The sequence below is a fragment of the Tiliqua scincoides genome, chromosome 2 (genome assembly GCF_035046505.1).
Source record: "Tiliqua scincoides isolate rTilSci1 chromosome 2, rTilSci1.hap2, whole genome shotgun sequence".
NCBI classification, from domain to species: Eukaryota; Metazoa; Chordata; class Lepidosauria; order Squamata; family Scincidae; genus Tiliqua; species Tiliqua scincoides.
In genome coordinates this window covers 109624418-109651934 of record NC_089822.1, presented here as the reverse complement: position 1 = coordinate 109651934, position 27517 = coordinate 109624418, and the positions used below count along the sequence as shown (strand labels likewise).

General features: G+C 46.2%; 1 protein-coding gene across 1 annotated transcript; it reads left to right on the top strand.

Moving 5' to 3' along the window:
- RGL3 (ral guanine nucleotide dissociation stimulator like 3) lies at positions 1 to 26014 on the top strand. Its single transcript, XM_066612689.1, has 18 exons — positions 1 to 24; positions 4947 to 5051; positions 5815 to 6029; positions 6688 to 6903; positions 7414 to 7573; positions 8392 to 8607; positions 9893 to 9996; positions 10286 to 10370; positions 10731 to 10823; positions 11938 to 12015; positions 13354 to 13386; positions 13546 to 13667; positions 14702 to 14791; positions 18072 to 18216; positions 19931 to 20074; positions 21520 to 21634; positions 21725 to 21868; positions 25974 to 26014. The coding sequence occupies exons 1-18, from the start codon at positions 1 to 3 to the stop codon at positions 26012 to 26014; spliced, it is 2130 nt and encodes a 709-aa protein (XP_066468786.1).
- The last annotated feature ends 1503 nt before the right edge of the window (positions 26015 to 27517 follow it).

The window sequence follows — 27517 nt, the reverse complement described above, 5'->3', positions numbered from 1 at the left end:
ATGAGCAAAGCGGAGATTGCGATGGTATCGAGGGGAAGGGAAGGGAGGGGAGGCGGCTGCAGACGGCCAGGTGTGGGCTGGCCAGAGGACGGCACGGCAGCGCGCCTGTGCCTTTAAGAGTGGGTCGAAGGAAGAGTTTCAGTGGGTCGTTGTTCTCACCCTTTGCTGAAATGCCTTCTCCACCCCATTCTGCAAAGCGCAGTGCCCTCCTTTGCCCCGATCACCGGGCCCTGCCTGGGGATGCAGGCTCAAAATCAAAGGCGAGTCGGGGCAAAGCTTCTAAGAGCGCAAGCCTGTGCGTGTCTACTCAGAAGTAAGTTCCATTGTGTGCAATGGGGCTTACTCACAGGAAACTGTGCATAGGATTGCGGCCTTGTTTATTCAGAGAGCAAATGACAGGATGCATCCAGGACTGAATGGGTTGTTGAGTGGGAGGGGGGAGAGGTTGGAACCCTCAACCCAATACAGATCACCAGAAGGAACGGGAAGGAATCGCTTCTATAGAATGGGTCAGGTTTCCTCCCCCCACCGAGTTTTGCAAGGTGGTGGGGTTGGACCTAGTGCAGAGAGGGTGAGAAAAGGGGCACTGTAAAACGTAAAGCAGATGGGGGGGAGGAAACTCTAGACCAGCCATTTTCAACCACTGTGCCGTGGCACAGTGGTGTGCCGCAAGTGGTCCACAGGTGTGCCTCAGGAATTTGGGGGAAGGTCATTTATTAGTTGGGCCAATAGGGATGCGAGGCCCCCACTGGCAGCATGGGGTGCCTTGACAATTATCAAAAATCTGATGGTGTACCTTGACAATTTTAGTGCCATGTCAGCATGCCATGAGATGAAAAGGCTGAAAATCGCTGCTCCAGACACTTCCCATTGCTGTACTTGTTCTTGAACTTCTTTTAATCCCCAAAACCTTATCCACTTGCATTCCCAGAGAACTGGGTATTAAGGGTAATTGTTTTGAATATTTATACTGCATAGTGCTTTTCAACAACAAAAAGACACCTGTGGGGACTTTACAAATTCAATTCTCATCTTCAAGAAAAGGATCTCAGGTTCCCCTCCCTATCCACATTTTGATTTCATGTAAGTGCCTTCAAGCTAGTTGAGCTTAAAACATTTTTGTGCACCTGCTACGCTTTCCAATGCATGTATTTTGTTATCACAAGCTTAGCGACAATAAGCATACCGTATTTCCAACTAACACAGAGTCATTAGGCTGAATTTCTTATATATTAAAACCCTAAAAGACACACTGACACACCCATCCTTTTATTTTTGTTCTGGGCTTATGTGATGTACACATACAAACATGCCCTGCCTAATGGGAGCTGGTGAAGGGAGCTTGGTTTGGCTTTGTCTTGAGCCGGGTGCATGGCACAGGGCAGTGCAGATGGTGGTGCTGGTGGTGGTATGTTTACACCTCTTGCTAGACCGGTCTGGTGGCTCTGCAGGAAATGTCAGGGAAGGTCATTGGAGTACCTGGAATGGGGTGCAGAGAACAAGTGTGCTGAAGTCCTGTCCCCAGCCTGGGCTAATTTTGTTTCATCTCCTTACTTAGGATTAGTGTTTGGGGATCTCCCCAGTTTTCCTGGACAAGACAGGATTGTGGTATGGTTTGGGAGTTGGACCTGGAAGATCCAGGCTCAAATCCCTGTTCAGCTATGAAACTTCTTGGGTGACCTTGGGCCAGTCACCACCTCTCAGCTTCACCTACATCACAGGATTGTTGTGAGAACAAAAGGAGGGAAGGAACTATGTATACCACACAAGTTCCTTGGAGGAAGGGCAAAAATGTGAAGAATAAATAAATAACCTTCTGTGTATGTGTCCAACACCTTGATCCCATTCTCTGTCCAGATTTTACTCCAGTGGAGAAAGGAAGCAATGGTGGGGTGCTGTATTCCATAGTGGGGAACCATTGCCCCATGTTTTGAGAATGGTAGCAGTATGACAATTGCCTCCTTTGTCCTGTGACTTTGACAACAGCATGCAGGCAGAAATCAAGCAGCGGGAAGCTTTCCTTCCTCTCTTCTGTCAGGGAAAACTTCATCAGCTTCATTTATTTGTGTTAGGCAGTGGGCTGCTGGCCATAGCTCAAGAGCAGGCCAGAAAAAAAGGTGGCAACCTGGTGTGAATGTGGGGCTGAAGTTGGGTCAGCATCTAGGGATTTATTCAACGGGCATAGTCCAATAGGATGTTCTCCTGCCGATGCATGGGAGATGCACAAATGGACAAACTGGTCAGTCCAACTCTCCTTTTCTCAAAGTTGCTGGCAACCCCTCCCCCTGCTCTGATCTGTGTTCTAGTAGCTCAAAAGATTTCCAATATGACTTGAGAATTTTTGAAGGTGGGAAAGAGTAAAAGTACTGATTATAGTTGATATCTAGCAGTGCACTATTGCTTTCAAAACAGCCCTAACAAAGAGACAAGAGCAACTGTGTTGTTTTTTAATGCCCCCAATTTAAAAGCATTTGAAACGGAACATTTAATTTTAGTTCTGAAAATGCTGCTGAGTTTTGAATGCCTGTGAAATTCCAGGTCAGCTTTGGTCTCTTTCCTACTTGCTGCTCTAATCATGTGATCAGTGTTCTGAAGGAACACTTGAAGGGTCAGGTTTTTCTCACTGTGTTCTTTTCTTTTCCTAGTGTTCCTCAACTACTCCTTGCTTGAAACTTAAAGTAAAAAAAAAACCAAAACGCTCCATTAGTCCTTCTTTGAACTTGCAGCTTCTGATGCCACATTCCAGAGTTAGGGTGCCATGTCACGCACACTCATGCACAGATTGTTTTAAGTCTCAGCGGAAAAGTCTCCTGTGGGAGTTCGAAGTCTGCTCCAGGTCTAGTGGCTGGTCAAGCCCAGCACTCCATGGGCTAATAAATGAATGACTCAGACTGCTGCACTTGTGACTTGTGAGGTGACCCTCACCTCTCTCTCTCTCTCTCTCTCTCTCTGTCCCTTACGCATGCACACACACTCACACAATCTTCCACTCCTCCACTGTATCGCAAAATATTGCATCCATGAGGCTGGGAGTTCCTGTCCTCCCCCCCCCCCCCCCCGCCCCAAGTCAAACAGGACAGGCATGAAGATCAAGGTTATCTGTGGAAGATTTCTATTTCATCACATGACCTTGAGTCTGTTCCTGATGCTCAGCTCTCTAGAGTGTGTAGGATCAAGTTTTAGGATTGCTTTGACTTGGTTTGTTTTTCTAGATTCAGTGGTTGGAGAGAGACTGCCATCATTTGGCTTATTAGCTCCCATTTATTGCATCAATTCTCTTCAGAAACAGGTGCTGAACTCAGCTTTCTAGGGCTGAAGGCAGAGAATGTTCCTGTCTCTGTAATCTTCAAATTGGCAATCAAGAATCAAACTGAGGGCTGCAGACACACAAAGGCAAGGCAGGCCCTTGGCCACCATGCAATAAGAATGATGTGGCTGGGATGAGCCTGCCCGTTGCCAGTGTGGCTTGTGGTTGCTCCTGGAGCCCCACTGTGCCCCTAGCACAGTTAGCACGCAGGCAGAGCTGGGGCGGCCCAATTACACTAGGAAGGGAAAGTGGTTTGGATGCCTAGTTTAAGCTGGTCCTTGGGACTCAAGGGTAACCTGGGAAAATGTCACTGAGTTAAATGATGTCTGTTTTATGGATGTTTGCTTTTGTTCCCTTCTCTGAGCTTTTGCAATTGGCTAACCATAAATCTAAATGTATTTAAGTATTTCCATGCTGCATTTCTACTCTTGTACCTGCAAAGTGACTCATGCTCCATAGAACAATCATCAAACCATAGAGCTAGAAGGAGCTTACAAGGTCAACTAGTCCATCCCACTGCCTGTAGCAGGAAATTTTCCTAGAAACAATAACATTCATAACATGATTAAATCACAAACTTAACCCTAAAGCTTATTAACATACCCTTCAAAACAGAAAACAGCAGCAGAGGCAAGCAAGCAAAACCAATAGAATAGCCAGCACCTTAAAAACGTGCAGCTGAAAGGCTTTACCATTTTATCTCTAATAAAACAGCACACCACAAACTAGTTGACAAAAATCCTGATTAATAAAGCTATCCTAATTCACCATCACAGCAGCAGCTGTTACCCTGCACATGCCTAAACTTGTCTGAACTCAGAAGCTAAGCAGGGTCAGGCCTGGTTAGTACTTGGATGGGAGACTGCCTGGGAATACCAGGTGCTGTAGGCTTATACCATAGTCTTTCGAGACTGAAGGTTGCCAACCAATTCACCATCTAAATGAAATCAGTGTAGGCACTGCCTCAGAAGGGCATTCCATAAATGAGGCACTACCACTGAAAGGGCCCTGCCAGTGCAATAATTGTGCATGACACTGTCTTGAGTCTGTGAGCCTCCTGCAGTCTTTGCAGCAGCTTTGCAAACTGGAAGGGTAAAAACACTGCAGGAACTCAAGGGGTGCGTGCTGCCTTTTCTGCTTTCATGAAAGCGATATACACCTACCTGCAAAAAAAGGAGGCTTGTTGAAGGCAATGTGGTCACTCTCAACATATAGATTCTACTACATTCTTTTGTGAACTGAGAACAGGGTCTGGACTCCTTGTACAGCATTTTTAACTTTTAAAGGTCCAATCCTTCCTTCCTAGCTGAGAACAGATCCTCGAGTACCTGATTTCCAGAGTCCTCCTCCTACTGAGTTGATTTAGACCAGTGTTCTTCAACCTGTGGGTCGGGACCCCAATAGGGGATCTGCTACCTCAGATCAGGTCCCAGGAGGGGGTCAGGATTGGCAGTAGGTTCCCAGTCTCTTGATTGATTGATTGATTGATTGATTGATTGATTGATTGATTGATTGATTGGAGTCATGGCATGAAAAAGGTTGAAGACCACTGATTTAGACCGTACCCTCCATTGCCCTTTACACCTCATTCTAGCAAGCTGCAACCCCCATTCTTAGTTCTGTTCTGGCTTCTCCCCAGACACCCCTACAACACTGGGGTGAAGAGGTCGAAGATGGTGCCATCTACAGCATCACCCTTCAGCGAGTGAGGGCAGAGCCCATGGCCAACAGGTCCTGTCACCTGGTAGGTACCACCATAATATGGGGGAGATTACTCCCTTTTCTCCATGCTAAACCAAATTAGGGTAGATCATCAGAAGGACACCAAGGCTGTGAGTGAAGAAGTGGGAATAATTGAATTTGGAGAGATATTACATGCTTATATTAATGCTGTTCATTTTTATTTCTGTTTTTGGTACCTTGCATTGGTCGGAATTGTGATTTTATGCATGTTGTAAGCCACTTTGGCTAATAGTGGGGAAAGGCAGGGTATAAATTTTTAAAACAAATAACAATACATTAATTAGATCAAGTCCTCTTCTTGCAATCCTTTCCACACTTCCAATCCACACTTTCCTGGGAGTAAGCCCCACTGAACACAGTGGGACTTGCTTCGCAGTAGGCATGCCTAGAATTTCGCTACTATAACTCCTGCAGTGCAAAAGGGCTCTTCCCACTAGGATCTCCACCTTTCAGATAGTGGATCTTGATTTGAAAAGAGAGGACAATCTGAGAGACTCCTAGGTGCATTGAAGACAAAATAACCCAATTCAAATATATATGTAAATAATATTTAATTTGAAAAGAGATTTGTCAAGTGCTGTACAAACCCCACAAAAGTTGAAGGAAGGGGACACACAACCCTATGCAGTGAAAATAAAGGACCATACCATATTTAAGGGACTATTGAGACTATTAGTAAATAAGGGACTATGAATGGGGGGGGGCCTTCCCCATGCATCATCTGCCTGTCATTTCATTGTACCTTTCCTGTCCTTTTCTGACAGGACAGTCCTAACCCACCAGAGTGCCCCTTTGTGCAATACCGCACCTGCAAGAGACGTACTTTGCGAGCTGCCACCCTCCCCAGGCTGGTGAAGTGGCTGGTGTCTGCCACTGAGGAGGGTGACCTTAGTTACATACCCAGCTTTCTTGCCACCTACCGGACCTTTACCACCGCTGAGCAGGTGCTGGAGATGCTGCTGCCACTGGGACCAGACAAGTGAGGCACTGGGCAGAGAGTGGGTGGTTGTGGGTGCTGAAGGATGCCAGAGCAGGTAAGCTCCTGAATGAGGCACCCAGGAAAGGCAAGATTCTCTGGGGGATTCTTGGGGGACATGGCAGTGTGGTGGTGGGAGATGAGTGGAGACCATTTTGCTCCTGCTGCCTTGAGAAAAGGAAAGTTCCAGAAAGTCACTGCAGGGTTAGATTCCTTTGTGCTGAGGCAATGCATTCCATCAGGCACTTAACCACCTTCCATTGCTCCCACTCTGAACAGTGAGAGCTTCCAGGAGAAGCTTTTTCCTGGTCATTGCAATAAAGAAAGCTGCTGTACAAAGTATTCTGTGACCAGTTCTGAATGTGGAAAGTCTAGCACTGTGGGATACCAGTAAGGTGCTGTCCCTAAAGCATTAAGTCTAGGAAAACCTGACATGCTAAATTAATGTTCTTTATTTGTTGGGGGAATGGGGGGAGCCCGCATGCATCAGGGAAAACTGAGGTACCAGATAGACAGCAAAGTTTAGTGAGGTGGGAGCAAAGCAGTGAGATGACTGGGGAGAGGAACACTGAGGGTTGGGGAAGGCCAGGAAGTGGCTCATGAGGGACAAGAAGAGGCACCAAGGCAAAAGCCCAATTATGTACCTGTTTTTCTTTCCTGGTTGCAGGTCAGTGCTACATGTGTTGGAGTGCTGGCTACAGGACCACTCTGAAGATTTCTGGGAGCCCCCTGAGCACTCCAGCCTGCACAGGACCCTGCACTTCCTGCGCCAATCTGCTCCTGACTCCCCAGCATGTGTTCTAGCAGAGGGGTTGCTGCAAGCCCATAAAGAGAAACAGGAGAAAGACAGAGGAGGTGCAGCTGAAGCCAATGGTAGGTGTGGGCCAATGGCAGTGGGTCTGCCTCCAGGGTTGACTCCAAACCTTCTGAATTAGCACACACCTGGGAAGCGAGCTGCACACAAGCGACACACATGATATAGTCATGTGTGTGGGAGCATGATGGCGCCAAGCGCAGTGCATGGATTGGGTTGCCTCTCAGTGCATTGTCCCTTTTCAGGCGGATTAGGCTGCAATCAGTTTAAAACGGATTCTTTACCAAAATCCCTACATTCGGTAAACAGAAAGCCTAAATTCTATGGTTGGAATAAATTGTGCAAAATAACACATAGAGGCATAATACCCGTACATGTGTCCTGACAGCCACTGGAAAAGACACCATGCTGGAGTGATGAGGGACAATTACTCTCTCCCTGCTCATTATAAAATGACACCACTTTAAAAGGTGCCTCTTTGCCCAGTTTGCAGAGATTTTGCCCTGGAATAGATGCTTCCGATATATCAAGTCCCTGGGCTCACCTTCCTAAAGTTTGGATTTGCACACTCAGAATGGTCTTTTCTTACTGCTGTGCAGGAGGAGAGTCCCCAAGGATGGTGCAGTCACAGGCAATGGGAGAGGCAACTGGGGAACATGACTGCGAGGAGACCCCAGCCCTGCTGTCCTTCTCTGTGGATGAAGTGGCTCAGCAGCTGACCCTGATGGATGCAGTAAGACAGGAGTGTCCAAACTTTTTGGCAGGAGGGCCACAGACACATCTCTCTGACATTGTGTCGGAGGCTGGGGAAAAAAGAATTAATTTACATTTCAAATTTGAATAAATTTACATAAATGAATATATTAGAATATGAATATATTAGAGATGGAACTTATATGAATGAATGAAGGTCTTGCAATAGGCCTATAAAAGGCCTTGCACAAAGCAAGGCCAGCCTTTCCTTTGCTGCCACTGATGCTTCACAGATGTGAAACAGCAAGCAGTGGAGGGAGCCCTCATCCCACAGCTCATGCGAGAGGTTGAACAGTTGGCCATCATGCTGAGAGCAGTTGCATCAGGCCAGTGTGGGCTCCAGCAAGTCTCCAAGGGCCAGAAGCTCATTGGAGACTGGGGCATCCTTGAGGGCCAGATTGGGAGTACTTGAGGGCCACAAGTGGCCCCAGGGCCGGGGTTTGGGCACCCCTGCAGTAAGATAAAGAGAATACGGAGGAGGAAGAGGCTGAAAACATCTTTGGGAAGCAACTGTCATAAAGAGTGGGGTTCTGGGACTCCTGGGTTGCATTTCCAACTTCGGAGGTTGGAATGTAATGTCTTTTGAGCAATGGAGATAGAACCTGATAAGATGCATACCCTCTGGAATTGGTTTGAGGAAAGAAAACAGGTGCTTTACTGTATCATTCCATATAGTATGTATGGCTCTTTGTCTCACAGGCAAAGAGCTCTTGCTGGATGTTGAAGACCTAGGTTCAAGTCCCACCTCTGCAGTAGACAGCCTTGGACTGGCCCTCTCCTTCCCTCCTTCCTCCCTAGGACCTGTTTAGAGCGGTGCGGCCTTTTGATTGCCTTGGCTGTGTGTGGTCTCAACGAGACAAGAAGGAAAATCAGCACGTGGCTCCCAGTGTCCGTGCCACTGTGGCCCAGTTCAATGCAGTCACTGGTTGTGTCATCGCGTCGGTGCTTGGAGATCTGACGTTGCGCACTCCCCAGCGTGCACAGCTGCTGGAGAAATGGATCAACATTGCCCAGGTGAGTGGGAACTAGTGAGGCAGGGCCTCTGGCTGAAGGGGGTGACAGAATGAGGCACTCCTCAAAGAGCTGCAGCAGATTTGATCTCTTGAGGAGAGTGAGCCAGAGGCATAGTGGAAATACCTCAGGGGGTCAAATAGCGCAGAAGTTGTGTTCCATTTTTGTGACCAGCTCTCCATTTTTTTCCTTTTTGGGGATCAATTTTATATCTTTCTTTTCAATCATCAAGTCCTCAAAGTGCCTGACAACATTTTAAAATTCAGTTTCAATAGCAACCTACATCCCTGTTCCCCCACCTCATTCCCAATATCTTTAGCCCTCACTGGTACATCACCAAGTAAGGAGTAGCAGTGTTCGGCCAAGCCTGCTGCCTCAGGTGCCAGCAGGCCTTGGACTGGCCCTGATCATGACTGAGGTGAGAGCAGGGCCAGTGCTATCATTAGGATAACTGGGCAGTCACCTAGGTGCAGACCCCAGAGGGGGTTAGTTTTATACAGATTAGTTCTTAACCCAGGTAAAAAAAATGCAACTGTTTTTTTAATTCTAAGATAAAATACAATGTTTTCTCCCTGCACAACAGTGCTATGGAATATAATTGATTATAAAGTCATGCAGAAGAACAAACCTTGTGTCAGAACTCTGAGAACTCTTTGGGAGCAAAGCATTGTCCACAGTCCCTTACCAGATACCCTGCCCCACCTCAAAGGTGATTGGAATGAGTGAGAAGTAGAGAAATGGATAGGATGCAAGGCTGATCAGTAAGCAGAATCCGGGAACAAGTGTAGCAAATGCTGGTGTGGTTGGGGCTGAGGAGCAAAGAGTCTGGAAGGGGTTAAGTACCTGCCTTTCAACAGATTAATCAGTTGATTTATGACCTGTAATAACATTCTTACTAATAATCTTAATAATCTGTAATAATCTTACTCAGCATCAGCATAGGTGACTATTTGAGATGCAAGTGTAAGATAACTTTACAATTTAATAAATACAAAATTACGAGTTTGTTAAAAGGTAAGAGCATATCTTTTTTTTTAAATTCTGCACTATAAGGACACATCGGATCTAAAATAGCCTGCAAAAGAAACAAGTTTTCTCTTCACTTTCAGCCCAACAACTAAAATTAAGTTAATTGATAAATATACTAAGCAAAGCTTACAGCCCTAATTAAAAGACCATGCCTGTTTAGCGACTTTTGAATAAATGCCTTGAAACCATGTTGAGAGTCTTGCCCCCTTTAAACCTTTGTCATTCCCCCTCATCCAAAATGGCTTCCCTGCCCATCCAGCGGTGTCGGGCCTTACGGAACTTCTCTTCGCTGCACGCCATCCTCTCTGCTCTGCAGTCCAATTCCATCTACCGACTCAAGCGCACCTGGGCGGCTGTCAACAGGTAAGTCTTGGTGAGAGAGCAGCCAGGAATAAAGCGATGGTAAGAAGTGGGTCAGGTATGCTGTGCCAGGGGTTGGTGAATATATCCCATCCTCTGTTAATTTCCTAGTCCTTTTAACAAGACAGTGGCAAGTTCAAGGATGTGCCCCAACATCTTCCCTGGGGAAGGCATCAATCAGAGTCAGATCCTAGAGAGCTCCTGCCAGTTGGAAATTCCAGGCTATATGGGACTTGTTAGTTTGACTTCTGCTTCAGGCAGCTCTATAAGTGACGTTCTGCATACCCCACAGGGACATCAGGGGCACTTTCCGAAAGCTCTCACAGATCTTCTCTGAAGACAATAATCACTTGAACTGCCGGGAAATCCTACTGCAGGTAGCAGAACAATGTCTGATGAGGGGAGGGGAGTGGAAGGGCTGTGCCACGTGGGGCATGGTTGGGAAGGGGACTCTGCATGAAGCGGGCTTGGGCAGAAGGACACAATGGGTTACTTTGTGCTGTCAGGAAGAGAAGAGTGTTTGTTGGGGATGACTAGGAACCATTGCATTCTGGACAACTGCAAATGATGGCAGTGTCTCAGTTCAGTGGCTGAATACCTCCATGCCTCAAGGATCTTAAGAAACCCTATCTGGATGGAATACAGCAACCCAGGAGAGTTATCTCTGTATAGTTTGATAGAGGTACATCTGCCATAGGCTTTGTTTGCCCTCCTAACAATCTGGGTCTCTTCTGCAGGAAGGAGGCAATCAGGGTACCTGTGATGGATACAGCACTCCTGAAACACCAGCCAGGATATCTTTGACACAGGAATCTCAGGCCAGGCTAGTGGTAAGAGTCTTTCCCCTTCTGTTGACTGTTTGCTGATCAGCCTTGCCCATCCAGCCTGAGGGAAGAATGGAGGATGCTTTTTATGCTCTAATGCAGTGTTTCTCAAATTGTGGGTCAGGAACCAATTTCAGGTGGGTCCCCATTCATTTCAACATTTTATTTTTATTTTTAATTTATTAGACTTGATGCTACCATGGTATGTGACTGCATTTGGGGAAATGTTACAGATCTGTACTTTTAACAGGCTACTATGAAGATGCTTTGTAAATGATAGTAAATCTGGGTAAGTGTGGGTAAGATTGCAGCCTTGGATTGTTAAAAATTTCCAGTCATGACAACTGGAAATTTTGGTGGGTGCTGATGGTTTCTCATTCTAAAAAGTGGGTCCCGATGCTAAAAGTTTAAGAACCACTGTTCTAGTGTTCAGACATGGGGAAGTGTGAGGAAGATGCTATATATAATTGCTCCAAGTCTGTGCATAAATATGTCATAAAAATGACTTGGAACAAATATGAGAGATGGGGTGAATTAAATTAAATGGGCAACCGCCATCCATCAGGTTAGGAATTGAAGTAATGAACCACAGATTTAGGTGAGATAGACTTCTGGTTTTCTGAGCTAAAATTTTCCTTGGGTGCCCTATGGTAGGTATCTCCCTGCAGGTACTTTCTTTCAGGATGTGCTTTCATAGTTTCCTCCTAATTCTGTTCCCGGTCCCCACATTGTGTTGTGGTATCCTTTAATCACTAGTAATGGCCATTTGGGCAAAGCGTTTGCAACTTCTTCCGTCCACACATGTGATAGTCCATATGTCTGTCCTCTGGCGTTGTAATCAAAGTTTTAGATTTTTACATTGAATCTGATCAATTATCCCTCTGTCAATTCAGCAGTCTTCATAGAGACATTGTTTCAACTCAGTTTCCATTTTTCCCCCCTTGGGTGTGCAAGTTTGCCTCTTGCAAATTTACTTTCAGCAGCACCACTAGAGGGGAAAAAACACAACTGAATTGAAAACCAAATCATCTTTCTTGGGCATCAGTTGTCTACTAGCCACTTCATGCTAATGAACATCTTCACCTGGCAGAGTTGTGAATGCGGTTTTGGCTTGTTGCAGGCCCCCACTATCCCATATCTTGGCACCTTTTTGACTGATCTGATCATGCTGGATACGGCCCTGCTTGATTTTGTGGAGGTGAGCAACTCTGGGAAGAGGAAGGGGAAGGGTGTGAATAGCTGTCTTCCCCAGGCCGATCAAGCATTCTCAGCATAGCACAGATTTGTCTCCCACTGCGCCCACTTTGCCTGGGTTGGATTTTCCAGATCAAATCCCTCCCTGAACTCCTTCTGGCTTGAGGTACAAGAAATACTGTATGTTCCCTGAGTTTCCTTGGCTTTAATTTCACCTTGATTCAAGTAGTGGGAGAAATGATTCAGAATGGATGAAAATCAAATCATATCATTGTTGCGTGTAGCCTCTTATATACTCTGGCTTCCTAGGGTCTCAACTCTGTTCCCCTACCACCCCACCAATCCTGCTGCTTGAGTTCCCTTTAATTGGAGATGCTGGGGCTTGAATTGGGAATCTGCTGCATGTCAAGCATGTGCTCTGTTCCTGAGCTACATTCCAATTCCCCCAAATTGGAAGCTCCAACTAACTGGGCAATGTAGTGGACTTCCACCTCAGGCCTGCCACATTTCATCTGTTTTGGACCAGACCTGCTCATAAATCAACCATGATTGGAACTGGGGCAGGACTGGATTAAGCTAGTGCAGGGTTTGTAGCATAAGTTATAAAGGCCCCCCCATTGCTGCCCTCCCCCTGCCCCATTACACTTACCCCGTTCTGCCCTCCTCCCTCCTCCCTCCTCCCACTGGCCCGTGAGGAGCTTATGTATTTCTGCAAGGGTTGGTCTTCTGGCAGGCTGGCACAGGCCTTCCTGCTGATGCCTCAAAATCTTCCACTGTTGCAATGGGCCTTCTGGCAAGTTTGTGACAGCCATCGTCAGCAGAACGTACGCTCCACCAGTGCTGAGGCACAATTGGATTGTGCCTGCAGTGAAAGTTGAATGAAATTTGTAGTAATAACGATTATGTATCATGCAGCATGCAGCTGCCCCACCATGTAATCAACAGGGTTGCCAGATCATGAGATGCCAATTTCGCCAGAGATGCTTGCAACCGGTTAATGCTGGGCCCTTGAAAACGTGGGCCTCTGAATATGCTACTTTTGCCACTATGTTAATCCAGCCCTGAAGTGGGGCTCAGTGAATTGTCCAAGAGTGCAAGAATTGCTGAACCCACCAGAATGTATTGCACAAGCCTCGGTTTTTTGCCGCTGCCTGAAGTGGCCGCCTTCCCCTTCCTTGTGGCAGAGCTGCTTCTGAAGGGATGGCGATGCTATGGGCAAGGAGAGAAAGCCGCTACCTCCTCTTTTGGGTTTCCAAGGATTGGCATGTGTTCAGGTTTGGCTCAAATGGTCCAGGTTGTGTCCCCTTTGGTTGTTCACCATCTCTTTTCTCCAATTCCACAGGGTAACCTCATTAACTTTGAGAAGAGGCGCAAGGTAAATCAAAGGAAGAAAAGCTGGAGAAGGGTGGGTGGGAGTAGAGGCTCTTTGTTCTGCCCTAGATGAACATGGAACCTGGGGGAAGAGTTATGCCTAAACCACAGGGAACTAGAATTATGACTCCACCGTCAGCCCCCTACACTGTCTTTTTTCCAGGAAGCGGCAATCCTCTCCTGGATCCGTCAGTTGCAGGACTCGTGTCAGGGGTACAATCTTTGCCCCAACCCATCCTTCCATTTGTCCTTCCAGCAGCATCAGCAGCTTTCTGAAGAGCAGAGGTAATGAAAGGTTTAAGGTTCTTTATTGGGAAAGGAACAGTGAACAAAATTTTGTCAGCTGCATGGTGGGTGGAAGGCATTCAGAATTGTACAGCGTGCCCCACTCGGGCTGAATTCAGTGGGAGAGTCTGAGGCTAAGGTCCAAGCTACACACCATGAGGAATGTGTAACATGGCCCAGTGTGGTGTTTTTTTAAGTAACACATGGAGGGGGTGCAAAATCCCATTTGGGATAAAGGGGGGGCTTTAGCACTTTGCCCCAACACTTTCCTGAACCTGATCAGACCCCCCCCCACACACACACTGTTTTAATTAGGAAAAAAACTGTCAATGGAATTTCTTTTTCCTAATCAAAACAGAGGTGGGGGTATGAACAGGATCAGAGCAGTGGAGGGAAAAGTGCAAAAACTTCCCTATCTCCTGCAGTTTCATCTCATTCTGCATGTCCTCCCACATATTTTTGTTTAAAAGCAAAACTGGACCACTTTGTGCATTTCTTATAATGCATCCTTTTGTCCTACAACTCTTGTCTGGGGAGTGTCTCCCAAACATCACCTGCTTATGATGCCAACAACAGTGGACTATCCTTTCCACTAGCATTGGCAAGTATTTTCCCCCATAGAAAAGATGACATTACTTAAAGTTGGCAATAAGCATTGGTAAAAACACCAAAATATCCAATCATAATAAACCCACCCAGTTACAACCCAGAAGTTAATTGTTTACCTGTTCAGATTAGAAGCCTCTTTTCCATGTATTGGAAAGTGCAGCTGTCCTCTTCCACAGAAGCAGCTGGCCCCCTTCATCAGACACAGAGGCCCAAAGTCCAAAACAATCTCTCATCAAGATTCACTCCTCAGAGTTCACAGAGCGGTTTTCCATAGTGGGCTGGATAGCCAATAAATGAGAGAGAGAGTGGGGAAAGCCACAGCCACTACAGACCCACTTGTGAGTTTGGCAAGGGCATAGAGGGGAAGATGGAAGCTGTGTCAGATGGCAGGATGTAGTGTGCCTCTGCTCTCCTCTCCTCTTCAGCTACCGGATCTCCCGTGTGATTGAGCCACCAGCAGACTCCTGCCCAAACTCTCCAAAACTGCATCGCAGCCTCACCAAGCGCTTTAGCTCGTAAGTCAGCTCTCTGGTTCCTGGAGGCCGCGTTTGCTGCTACTGCTTTTTGGCTTTCTCTTCTTTTGTCTTCCATCTACTCTTCCTCTGTCATGTTTTGGACAAGTATCCCATCTACCTAGTGCGCCTTGCCTGTTACCCCACCTGCTCAGACTCAGATAGGAGTGTTACATGCATGTGTAGGTATCCTCACTGGCGTAGCTAGAGGGGGGCGGGGCACTAAGTTTTGCAAGGAGCCTCCCCACAGCCTGCAAGTGGCTCCTCCCCTCCCCTTTGGAGGCCATTTGGAGGGGGGGAACGGAGTCGAATGGCTCCCAAGGGGAGGGGGAGGGGCTGCTTGCATGCTGCAGTTAGGCTCCCTGCAAAACTTAGTGCTCCGCCCCCTCTCTAGCTATGCCAGTGGGTATCCTTGACTATTGGTCATCATGGCTCCATTAGGGGAAATCAGTATTTTGGAGCAGAGAAAAAAGAAAATGAGAGAGTCCACAGGATTCAGGTCACAATATAAAGTTTTTTAAAGTATGTTTGCAATACTTTAGAAGGAGGAATAAAGTCAAATGCAGTACAAGAGGCAAACATATAATGATGTGAGAGGCAAAATATGAGAGGCAAAACAATGATACAAATGAGAAGCAAAATAAATGAGATACACCAACAGTCCCAGTTAAAATGAGTTCTTTGTGTGTTTTAACCCCAAGAACAAGAGGCATAATACTCAGAATAGCAAGGGAGAGAAAGGAAGGGTGTGTTTCATTTCTGTGGAGGGGAGAGAAGAAAAGGATGTCAAAGATCATGCAGAGTGGACAGATGCCAGTGTAGTCGTTCCCATACTTTTTCAATTGAGTTATGACTTGGTCTGATTTCAGCTTTATGTCAGCTTTATTGTGATTTCAGCTTTATAGTGATCTTGGCTTTATCTCAGTCTTATGTCAGCTTTAGCTCAGGTTAATCTAGTGCCCCATGAGTGGATAAGCTTGGTTCCAGAAGAGTGGAAAAGAGCAAGAAAGGAGGGATGCAGGTCAGGGATGGGAACTCGAGTCAGGCACCTTGTGTCTGAGTCACAAAAACACGTGTGTTTTGCTGATTTGTGTCTACTCGAGTCACCCACGTTGATGACTGACTCGAGTCTGAGCCTACTGACTTGGAAATGCATCATGCGTGTGAACAACTAGAGTCACTAAGGCACGTATATAGTCTGGGTGTGCTTGCTTACTCTGGTGTGCCGTTTCTGTGTTGCATGAAAGACCTTGTGATCTGGAAGCAGATTCAGATCTGTGTGAGCAGGAGCAGCAGGGTAGGTTAAGGTTATTGAATCAGGAGGCAGAGACAGGGGCTGAGGGGAGGGAAAGGGTTGATGTTTGGGGGGGGAGTTAAGTTTATTTTTGTTTTAGCTAGCTCCCTGCTGCTGCAGGTGGGGAGCACATGGGGAAGGGATGGGGCTTCTTCTTGTTTCATGGATGATTGATTGGGTGAAGGACCTGTCCTGATTTTTTTGGCCTAGTCAAGGGAGGGGGAAATAATAATAATAATAACTAATAATATTAACAACAACAACAACTAGGTATTTATATACCGCCTTTCTGGTCATCGGATTACTCCTCTGACTTTATTCAAGGTGGTTTACATAGGCAGGTGTTTCTAAATCCCTCAAGGGGATTTTTACAATCATAGAAGGTTCTCTCTTTCAAGAACCACACATTACAGATAGATCTTTCTGGTCTGGTCTCACTTCTAGCCTCCAGTTGCCTCCCATGCAGGCTGACAAGCAGCTCCTTCATCTCTCACATGAAAGGCAACCAAGACGCTTCTTCACTCACACCAAGGAGCAGATGGAATAACTCAGTTCGCCTTGTCAGCTGCTTCAAGGTCTCGCGATTCAGGGAGCTGCCGGTGGCCTCCAACTGGCAACCTTCCAATGTTATCTTCGGGCTAACAGAGGCTCAACCCTCTAGACCAGACCTCCTGTTCAGGAAAGGAAACATACCACACCAGGAGCTTAGTGTTTTCCATGGAGCTGCACCTGACTTGTTTACGGAAAAGACTCAGAACTTGAGTCAAATAGAATCCTGAAAAGGCTTTGGACCAGTCCCTACAGTCACCCTTTAGGTTAGGACTCGTGCATGAGTTGAGTCAAAGGGGGTGGGGACTCGTGACTTGACTCTAGTCTAGCCGTGGTGGATTTTCACATCCCAGGTGCAGGTGGTTCTGTAACTGGACAGCAAGGTTTCGGCGCTTTGAGGGAGGGGAGGAAGGAGAAGGGGTAGGTAGTTCTATAGCTAGGCAGCTTCAGCCTTTGTGCTTCAAGGGAAAGGAGGAAGGAGCAGGGTAGTGATGGAAGAGGAAATGTGGAAGAGGGGAGGCAGGATGGGGTGAAGAAGCCAATACTAACTTTCAGGCTCACTGGGAGCACTCTCTTAGACCAAGAGAGTGGGGTGCTGTATTGTAGTTTGACAGGGATATTCCAGATGAAAAAGCAGAGATGGAATTCTGAGTTTGGCTCCTTGGCCAGATCTTTGGAAGGGCATTTTCTCTTAGACTAACACAGAGTGTTTTATTTTATTGAGGCTTGTTCGGGTCTTGTATTGCCTTTCAGTTGGATCTTAGGTTGTGTCTTTTGTTTTACTCCCAATTCCTGACAGTGGGGCTTGCTGGCCTTTTAGTAGATAATCAGGTTAAGGATAGTGCCATTGCTCTTTTCTCTGTTAAGCCAATGGATTTGAGCTCTGTCCTTGGGCATGCCCTGTCCTGGGCAACTTGAATCAAGATCTGGTTAGTCCATGGCTCTGTTGTGGCACCAAATGGCCCTCCTGATTTGCACAGGTTTTCTCACAAGATCTTAAAAGTGTATCAGACACTCTGGGTGTATTCAGGAAGTTGCAGCAATGGGGGGGGGGGGGTTTGGTGTATTAGATCCCAGCTGGAGCGGACCTCTCTAGTTAGCATTCTTATTTCATCAGTGGCCAGGGATAGTAACATGCCCAAGGCACAGAGTGAATGCATGGCAGAGGGTGGATTTAAACACTGCAGGTGTCTTAAGTCTAAGATTTCCATTCTGTGCACTAGTCCCACATCATAGGTTTGTGTTGGCATCATGCTGCTTGACTTTGGAAAAACTACTTGCGTGATGGTTGCAAGTCAGGGTGGAGAATGAGGGTATGATTGAATTCTGAGTATGATTGAATTCTGGGCACCAGCCTTGTATTTGATGTCACTTGTGCTGGGACTTGGGGAGAAACAGAGAAGTGTTTTTCCAACCTGAAGCAGACCCCCCTCTTTGTAGACTTCTCCTAGGTTCAGAAGCCTCGGCCACTCCTCCAGGCCCTGACAAGATTGGCATCTCACCACTGGGCTCCTGCAGCAGCCTGAACTCTGAGAATAGCTCCAGCACCCCTTGTTCCCCAATTTGTGGAACCCCCACTTGTAAGGTAATTGCAACAGAGAGTGCTATGATGTATCATCAGTATAATAGAGTGATCCCATTTCAAGTCAAGAGTATGTGGAGAAGCATGTATTATATGTAGTAAAGATTACAGCCCAGAGACCCAATTCATACAGTCCAACAAACCAAACTCAACCATAACTTTATCTAAAGCAGTGGTTCTCAAATCTTTCACACCAGGACCCACTTTTTAGAATGAGAATCTGTCGGGACCCACTGAAAGTGATTTCATGAGTGACAACATCAAACAGGAAATTTTTTTTACAATCCTAGGCTGCAATCCTACCCACACTTACCCAGGAGTAAGTTCCATTTACTATCATTAAGAGCATCTACATTATAGCCTGTTCAAAGTACTGATCTATAATATTTTCCCAAATGCAGTCACATACCATGGTAGCATCAAGTCTAATATATTAAAAATAAAATATTAAAATGAATGGGGACCCACCTGAAATTGGCTCACAACCCATGTAGTGGGTCCTGAGAAACACTGATCTAAAGTATACAGTCACACAGAGGGGACAGCTGGCTTCACTCATGCATCACTGTGGCGGTAATTATTGTTCTAGCAAGAAAGTGGCAGAAGCTTCTGAAAAGTTTTGCTGGTTTTGGTGGCCCTTGGGAAACTTGGGCCCTTGGGATGATGGGAAACTGTGAGCATGAGGGACAGAAAGGAATGGAGGGGGCCACAACGCACAAAACCACCATAGATACTCAACTATAAGGCGAGAAATTTCTGCCAATAAATCAAGTGTAAATCATCTCCTTGTCTTATCTGTGAGGTCGCTCAGGGGATCAGGGCAAGTACTGGAGAAGGAAGAGGACAATGCAGAGATAATTAGAGGGCAGTCAGTTTTCATGGTGACAAGGCAACAAGCTGCAGCCAAAGTTAACCTTTTGTTCTCTTCCTGAGAAAAATAGTAAGCCAGGGCTCAAGGCTTCCATTTAACTCAAGAAAGCCTCCTTCTCTTTAGCAGACCCGTCTGCAGCCTCTTTCCATTTTGCAAATGTTTGGCAGAGATCTGGTTTTTTTAAACACCAGGATGTGATCTTGGTTTCCATTTGAAACAAAGTCCCAGCCTACAATTCAGTGCACCATTACTTAAGAATAACACCCATGGAAAGCAATGGAGTCTGCTTCTGAGTAAATGGCATTGCAACTACGTGTAGTGTAGCTGTGCTTGCTCGCATTTCTTGTTGCTTGTCTCTCCACTGTGAATTGAATTGCACACTCCCAGCTATGAGTTATAAATTGTATGTTATATGTAGAGCCTCTGACTTAACACACCAGGCACCTTAAAGAAGGATTTGATTAATGGTTCTACAGGTATGTTGTTTGCAGTGCACTTACTCTGATAGTGTTTACAAAAAGGTTGTGAAGACCTGAATTAAAAAAGTTAATGAATAAAAATGTATCTTATGATCTTTTATTATATTTTTAATAAATTAGAGACTGTACAGTACTTCAGTAACAATTATTGGTAGGTTATTTTTCAGGATCTGGCCTTGGGTAAAATCAGACAAAACTATAGTCATACACCTCCTAAGTTTAACACATACACCCCCTGACTTATCTGAGAGTCATAGAAAATTCCATGATTTTTGGCTTAAAACCTGCCCTTGACATCTGTGAGATTGACTTATTCTTGAGTGTGCAGTAATCTACTAGCCTCTTTTGGTCCTCTTCCCCTATTCAGGATCTGCCTGTATTCCAGCAGGGTATCTGGCCTCTGACTGAGCCACCCCTGCCCTCCCCTGTCTCCAAGCAAGGAGGGACCGAATCACGTATCATCCGTGTCAGCATGGATAATGCACTTGGCAACCTTTATCGTAGCATTGTGGTGAGTGGGCAAGGGACATGAGGAGCTCTGGGAGGGTTGAAGGGGTGAGTGGACTGTGTGGTCCAGGAAACATGTGATGCAAACTCAGTGAGGACAGAACTGGATGGTACATCTGCATATCAGGTGTGTGTTGATCAGAATGGGTGGGAGGGATGGGAACGCATAAGCTTTGACTTGGCAGCCTGAAGTGAGGGTGAGAATAAAGAGGTGTAGAGAAATGGGCAGTTCTGATAGACCACAGACGAATTCCATGTGTCACTGCAGGAGGAGTTAGGAGGGGGGCCCAGCGAGTCAAGGGTGTGTGATGTAGAGAAAAACTGGGCAGTGAGGAGAACTCTGGGACCCATGAAAAAGCTCAGCAGCCCTGATGGCAGCTGTGGGTCAAGGGCAGACTTTCTAAAATGGCCTGATCTTGAGCATTTCCTGGAGGTAGAGGAAGGCAAAGGGGCTCAATGAATGTTCAGCCTCACTTCTGCATTGAACGTGACAGTTGTACACAGCAGCCAATATAGAAAATGTCATAATTTTTTGTTGCACTAATTGTGCAGCTGCATGCTCTCATTCCACAGACAGACAGACAGACAGACGCTCCCAAATTGCAACAAAGCTTCAAATTCATTCCATTTCAAAATTTCTGCCTCTTGTGCAGAAGGAAGACAATGCTCTAGGTCCTAGCTGTCCATGGCCCTCTGCAGTGACCTTCTTCCCCCACTATTGGTTCAAATTACCCCTTCAGAAAGCCAAGGCCATGCACTTTATTCATGAGATAAACACAGAAGGTGTACTGAAGCAGTTTGGTTTGATTTGTACACAGTAACCACCCCAAACATTTGAAGAGCAGTCACGGTGCATGTTTAGCTTTATTTGTGGAAAGTCTTTTAAATTGCCCTGCAAATGCTTCCTGGTCTAAGAGAAGGGAGGTGTTTGGGACATATTCCTGGCCTTTCTTCAAAGATCTTAAGAGGCAGCACAAATGACTTTTCTCTCCTCTTGTCCTATTCTCATAACAATCTACTGTGATGTATTGAGAGAGCAACTGACTCTGTCAAGGTCACCCAGTAAGGACTGAGTGCAACCCACAGGTATACACATTTCATCCCTGTTGCATATATGCAACATTGGGCAGAAATGACATAAACCCAGAATTCTGTCCCCCACTGCTGCTCAGCACTGTAACCACTACATAACCCTGTTTTCAGCTAGTGTTCCTTCCTTTTTTTCAAATGGCAGCTGGAAATCTGTGTTGCTCTTTCCTTTTTCTGATTCCTTTAGTGAAGCACTTTCTTGATTTGGCTGGCATTTGGGCATTTAAGCCTCAAGTGGTTATTTTTTAACTGCTGCCATTCTGTCATCATCAAGGAAAGTGTTTTGTACTATGTTGCCACACTGTTGGGCCCCACCAGGGTCACCTGCTGCAAGCCATGGGGGATGGATTTTCTCCACAGATAACCAGCCAGGACAAGACCACAGCTGTGGTACAGCGTGCCTTGCAGAAGCACAACTTGGAGGGAGCATCACTGCAAAACTACCAGCTCCTGCAGCTTCTGGGGGATGGCCAAGGTGAGGAAAAGGGGGGCTGGCAGATGGGAAGGAGTGGTGCTGCCATTAGCATCCTTCACCTATATTAATCGTTCTTTCTCTCATCTCAAGAGCTGCTGATCCCTGACAGTGCTAACACCTTCTATGCCATGAGCCCTGCTGGCCCTTGTGACTTCCTCCTGCGCCACAAGGAAGGAGCGCCCAACCCATCATCCTTGCGGACAACACAGCCTAGAAGCAAAGCCACCCTCCAAAGTACTTCCGTGCTCAAGGATTCAGGCACCACAGTCCTCCCCATTACTTCTTGCTCCACATCTTCTCACACTCCATTACACATAACACGATCCTGCTCAGCTCAGGTTTTCCCACCATCCTGTGCCCCACGCCTCAAACCACCTTTGCGTCTCCTGATACCCCCAACTCCAGCTCCTTCCTCCTGGTTCCTGGGAGTTCAGCAGCCAACTAAAGTGCTTTGCTCCCCTCCTACATCCCCATCTCTTCCCCCTCACCCACTAATCTTGAAGCCCTTCAGTCCAATCCTGCCTCACAGTCTTCTCCCTTCTCCCTTGCCAGCACAAACACCTCCTCCTGAGACCCTGTCAACCTCTCACCATGCTTTGAGGACATCTTTTTGGACAGAATCCCCAAACCACTTTAATGTTCCTCATCTTTCTGCTTCTCCTCAAAGTGGAGTAGCCTTGAACAGCCTTGGGGCCTTGCCCCACCACAGTAGGGAAGTGGGCTCTCAGAGTCAGAGTGAATACCTCTGACTTCAGCCTTCCTCCACCCTCACAACAGACACACATTTCAGACAAATATACACACCCACAAGAATGACCAGGAGAACTGAATGCCCCATGAGGGAGTGATGAAGTTTATAGACTGGCCAGTTGTGGGATTCCACAGCTCCCCTCCCCCCCCCAGCAGTTTCATCTCAGCAACTGCAGACTTAAATGGGAAGAGCATCTCCAAATACAGCCTATGCAATCCTGGTGTGCACTGGTCAACAAGCAGAGAGTCGGTCCAGTGTCCAGATGCCGTAAGCATGTGAGCAGAGCCACACACTACAGGCAAAGGCCTCCCTTATCCATTCACTCTCTCGAATTCCACACTTGGTCAAAGACAGAACAGACCCACAGTAAGGGTGGAGAAAGGGGAACTTTAAGGAAACAAAATCTATGAACTCTAAGAGTTCATCCAAGTCTTCAAGGAAAAATGAAATGTGGATTGAGAGTAGACTTCCAATTCTGCAGTAACTGTTCTTGAGTAAGACACATCCTCCAATAAAAGAATTTGGTGTGAATTTGCATCTGTGTGTGGGGGCAAGCAGAATGAAAAATGAACAGCCAACTCTGCTCCTTTGATAGGTGGAAAAATTTTGAAGGGGTTTTGCACCTAATCTCTTTGCCAAGTTGTCTTCTCAGCACCAATCAATCACATTTATTGTCAAGGCCATTTGCCATAACATGATATCTTTGGTGCCTTTGTTGTTTTTACTGCAACAAACTCAAGGCAATCGAACACACATATGAATTAGCCATCCCAAATAGTCATTAAGACTGCAATCCTATGCACCCCTTCCAGAGAGAAGCCCCACTGCAGACAGTGGGACTGACTTCTGAGTAAGCAAACACAGAGTTTTCCATTATTACATTTATGGATACTAGATTATCCATGTCAGACTTCAGGGTCAAGTTGATTAAGACTGGAATTTGCAAAGCAAATAGAAAAGATTCACCTGCTCTGTTTCTCTTGCAACATCCAAACTTAGGCAAAGGAAGTGTTTCCCACTATTGTATTTTAAAGAAACTCCACAGGCAGACAGGCTATTGACCTCACAAATGGTGTCTTAAGCCAGCGCTCCTCAGGCTTTCAGTATGCGGGGGGGGGGGGGTACCAGAAAGAGGAAGAGGAGTAGATGTGCTAACCTTTCTATGTGTCAGGGGGGGCAGGGCCATCCCACCCATGAGGCCAACTGAACAGATCACCTCAGGCAACAGATTGGTAGGGGTGATGCCTATCTCTGACTGCCTACTTACCTCCACAGTGTCTCTTTCCACTCCCTAGATTGGAAAAAGAAGAAAAGGACAGAAAGGAAGAGGAAATGTGGAGGGGGGAGGGTGCTGAGCCAGAACACTGGGGAGTGGGAGGAGCAGAGGCTGGCACATCATCAGGTAAGGGGGCAGCATCTGGCATGCCACCTCAGGTGACAGGAGGTCTTGGTCCAGCCCTGGTCAGGGACAATCCTTGGGCACCACGATGCTTCTTCAGAGCTAGGCTCCTGATAGGCCCTTCTCATATTAATGGCACTGCTGCTTATAAATGCATTCAAATCAAGTGCATTTCACCCTCATTGCATTTCTCCCTCTCTTGATTTGATGCTAGTTAGGTTGGTTCTTCAGAGTCAAGAGTTCTGTTTTGGACAGAAGAAGATACAGAACAAACTTCACTAACAGTACAATTCTACATATCTTTATTCAAAACTAAGTTCTACCATTTACAGTGGGCCTTTGTACACACTTACCTTGGAGTAAGTCCCATTAAACTCAATGGGGCTTAATTCTGAGTAGGCATGCATAGGATTCCCAACCAACTGTACTGTATCCTCAATCCTAACCATTTTCCTGATTGAGGATAACCATTGAAGAGCACTGGGCATGCAAGGATATGATAATCTGTAGGTGGCACTGTTAGGTTTCCCAAGGGACAAATGAAGTTCAGGTCACAATTCAGAAGGAAGAGGAGAAACAAGCAAGCCCGCACAAAGCAGGGTTTCTGCTGTTAAGGATAGTGGAGATAATAGTCATGGGGGGTGACAGATAATACAGTGCCTTTCATGCATGCAGTTCTCAGCATGTCCTCAAACATGTGCGCAATCTGTCCCAGCAAAGGTAGCTTGGCTTAGTGCCACTGTACTTGTTTTGCTGACATTGCCATTTGTGCTGGGGGATCACTGTACAAGACATTGTGGCACTAAGTAAGAGCATGCTGGCATTCTCTCAAACCCCAATGCACGATTGTCACCTCCCTGGGTTTTAAACTAGCCCCTTCCGGGGTGTTGTTTTGCTTCAGCTTATCCTCAGTACTGGTTCTGTGGGCAAAAGCTAGCATTTAAATGAATTAAGTGGAGGCCTTTTTTCCTCTTTGTCTAGGAAAAGTGGGAACTTCAATGGAATGTGGAATCCTAAAAAACGTTCAAAAATAGTACCCAAGCATTCAGTACTGACACTTCAAATGAGCAGCAACCATTTAAAGAACAGAAAGCAGAGGGGAAGAATAAATTGGAGTTCTCACAAAGCAGGGAAGTAAGCAGTGCTCCCCTCCGAAGGATCTGTTTTGGGTCCAGTGCTATTTAATTTCTGCATGAACTGCCTTGGATCTGGTTAAACAATGAGGAATTCAGAGCTATAATGCCACCAAGTTGTTCAGGATGGCAAAAGCCTGAAGAGACAGCAAAGAGCTCCTAAAGCTCTCCAGAGCAGGAAAATGGGCAACAACAGAGCGTATGATGTTTACAGTAGTGCACATTGAGACAAAACTATTTTTGCCTGTGCATTGATGGCATCTGACCTGGCAGAGGGCTAACCAGGTGAAAATGTCAGCAAAAACATCAGCTTAATTTATGGTGTTAGTAGGCTTTAGTAGTAGTAGTAGACTTTAATACAAAAGAAGCAGTGTTGTGATGACTTTCTAAGCATCAGCAATGTGCTGCATTAGTAACACTGCTCACTGTATTGGTCACTCCATCTCAAAAAAAGCTACGACAGAGCTGGAAAAGGTGCTAGTTGAGAAGCTGGGATGCCCCATTTGGGATGAAGGTTTCAAAGTAACAAAAGAACAGGGAGACTGGTTTGGAGCACTTTGCCTAGGAGGCAAGACTGGGGTCCTAATCCTGTGGAAGAGGCGCACCAGCATGCACTCTGCCAGCGCGCCAGGCTTTGTGCTATCATTAAAGCACTTTGCAAAAGAGTGGAGTCTGCGTTCACTGGTGCGAATGCCAGAGCCTTCCCACTGACACACAGAAAAATGGGAGAAGGATGGGGAGGGTAGATAGGGCCAGGGGGAGCAAGATCAGTGGTGCCAGAGCATGAAATATCCATCTTCCTTCCTGGGCCTGATCCACTGACATGAATCAACTTGGACTTAAGCCAGCGATATCACTGGTGCAGGACCAAGTTGAGCCATTGCAGCTGCTGGGGCTTACCCTGGGCAAAAGATGAATGGGACACACACACATGATATAGGTTTATAGACTTACACATGGTGTGGAGGAAGTGGATAAAGAAATGTGACTTTCACTATTGAAAGCATGGGCTATATGGACACTTGGTTTAATCCAGCAGTGCTCTTATCTTCTTAGTCCTGTCATACATCAAATACACCGAAGAGGAGATGAAGTAGGGTTTTTTTAAAGCATCAGAGTAAGATTTTTTTTTAAGCCAAATAACAGCCAAATGGAGAGAAAGATCAGATAAGAGACTGTGACTTCAATAACTCCCTGATGTTTTCGAAAAGTACGAGCGACTGCAATAAACAAGCCCTGTGCAGGAGGAACACGTTCCTCGGGTCTTATCGTGCCCAAACACTTTCTGTTTGTTTGTGCCGCCTTTTTCCCCTCCCCCCACTCTACTTCCCAAGTCTGGCCATGGGCACAGAAGCTGCATGTTCCAAGCCTGCTACTGGTCTGCTTTGGAAGACAAAGAGGCTTCAGGATGTGAAATTCTTGAAGTCTGGGGAGATGGAAAGGAGCGATGCCTTTACTGCTCAGTTTATTACTCCCTGCAAATGACACAGCACATTTGTATAATAACTGAGCATTCCCCAGCAGGGAAACCCTTCCCCACAATAAGTTTATCCCCACAATAAATGGGGGTTACACTTGTGTAGTTTCATCTTTGTTAAATACTAAGCTCCATTGAGGTGTAAGAACACAAGAGCCCTGTTGGATCTGATCAAAGACATTTCTAGACCAGCATTCCATTTCCAACAGTGGCCCACTGGAAATCTGGAAAGCCCACATGCAGGAGAATACCACAAGTCAATATTATTTTCCCCTTGTGTACCCCACGTGTCCCAGAGCACCCTCACTGGTTGCACGGAGTTTTTTCAAACTAGGCAGTGGCTAGTGGTTTAAAAATTTTCAGGTCAGAGTTCAAGTGTTGAAGGGGGTCTGAAAGAGGGACAGCAACAGACAGCGTGTACACTTAACCCATGTTCAATGGGGTTAGCAGGTATTATATAACCTTTCAAACCTGTTTGACCAGGGGAAACAGTGGGACAAAAGACCTGTGTATAGCACACCATCAAAGTGAATTTCTTTCTCTAGCCTCTTTCAATGCTCTTAAAACACAATAAAAAACATCTTATTGAAGTGCATTTTTTGTCCCCAAACACTATTAGGGCACAATCCCATGTGTGTCTACTCAGAAGTAAGTCATATAGTGTTCAATGGAACTTACTCCTAGGAAAGTGTGTATAGGATTACAGCCTTAATTTGGTACAATAACTGTAACATTTAGGATTTGGCATTTCCTGTTGACTTACAAAGAGCCTGTAGTGTAGCCTAGGACCCCTTGGGCCATACACCCCAAAATGTTGATCCAGTAGACTGCATATGTGTGAACTGAATAGCTTTCCTGAGGAGGAGGAAAGCTGGTTCATTATAAGGTTATCCCCCCCACCTCTGCCCCATATCAGCTAGCACAGGTTCTGGGTCTGTGAATTTACTTCTGCTCCACAAAGAATAAAAAGGGCTAATGTCCTTCCTTTGATCATTATCACAGCAGAGTTAGAAGGCTCCCCCATGTCAGGCTATCTTTTCTTGAGGCAAAGGGCCCTCCCACTGCCTGTAGCAATCAACAGCCGCCACCTCTTCAACTTTCTGTGACAGCCTCCCAGGAAGAA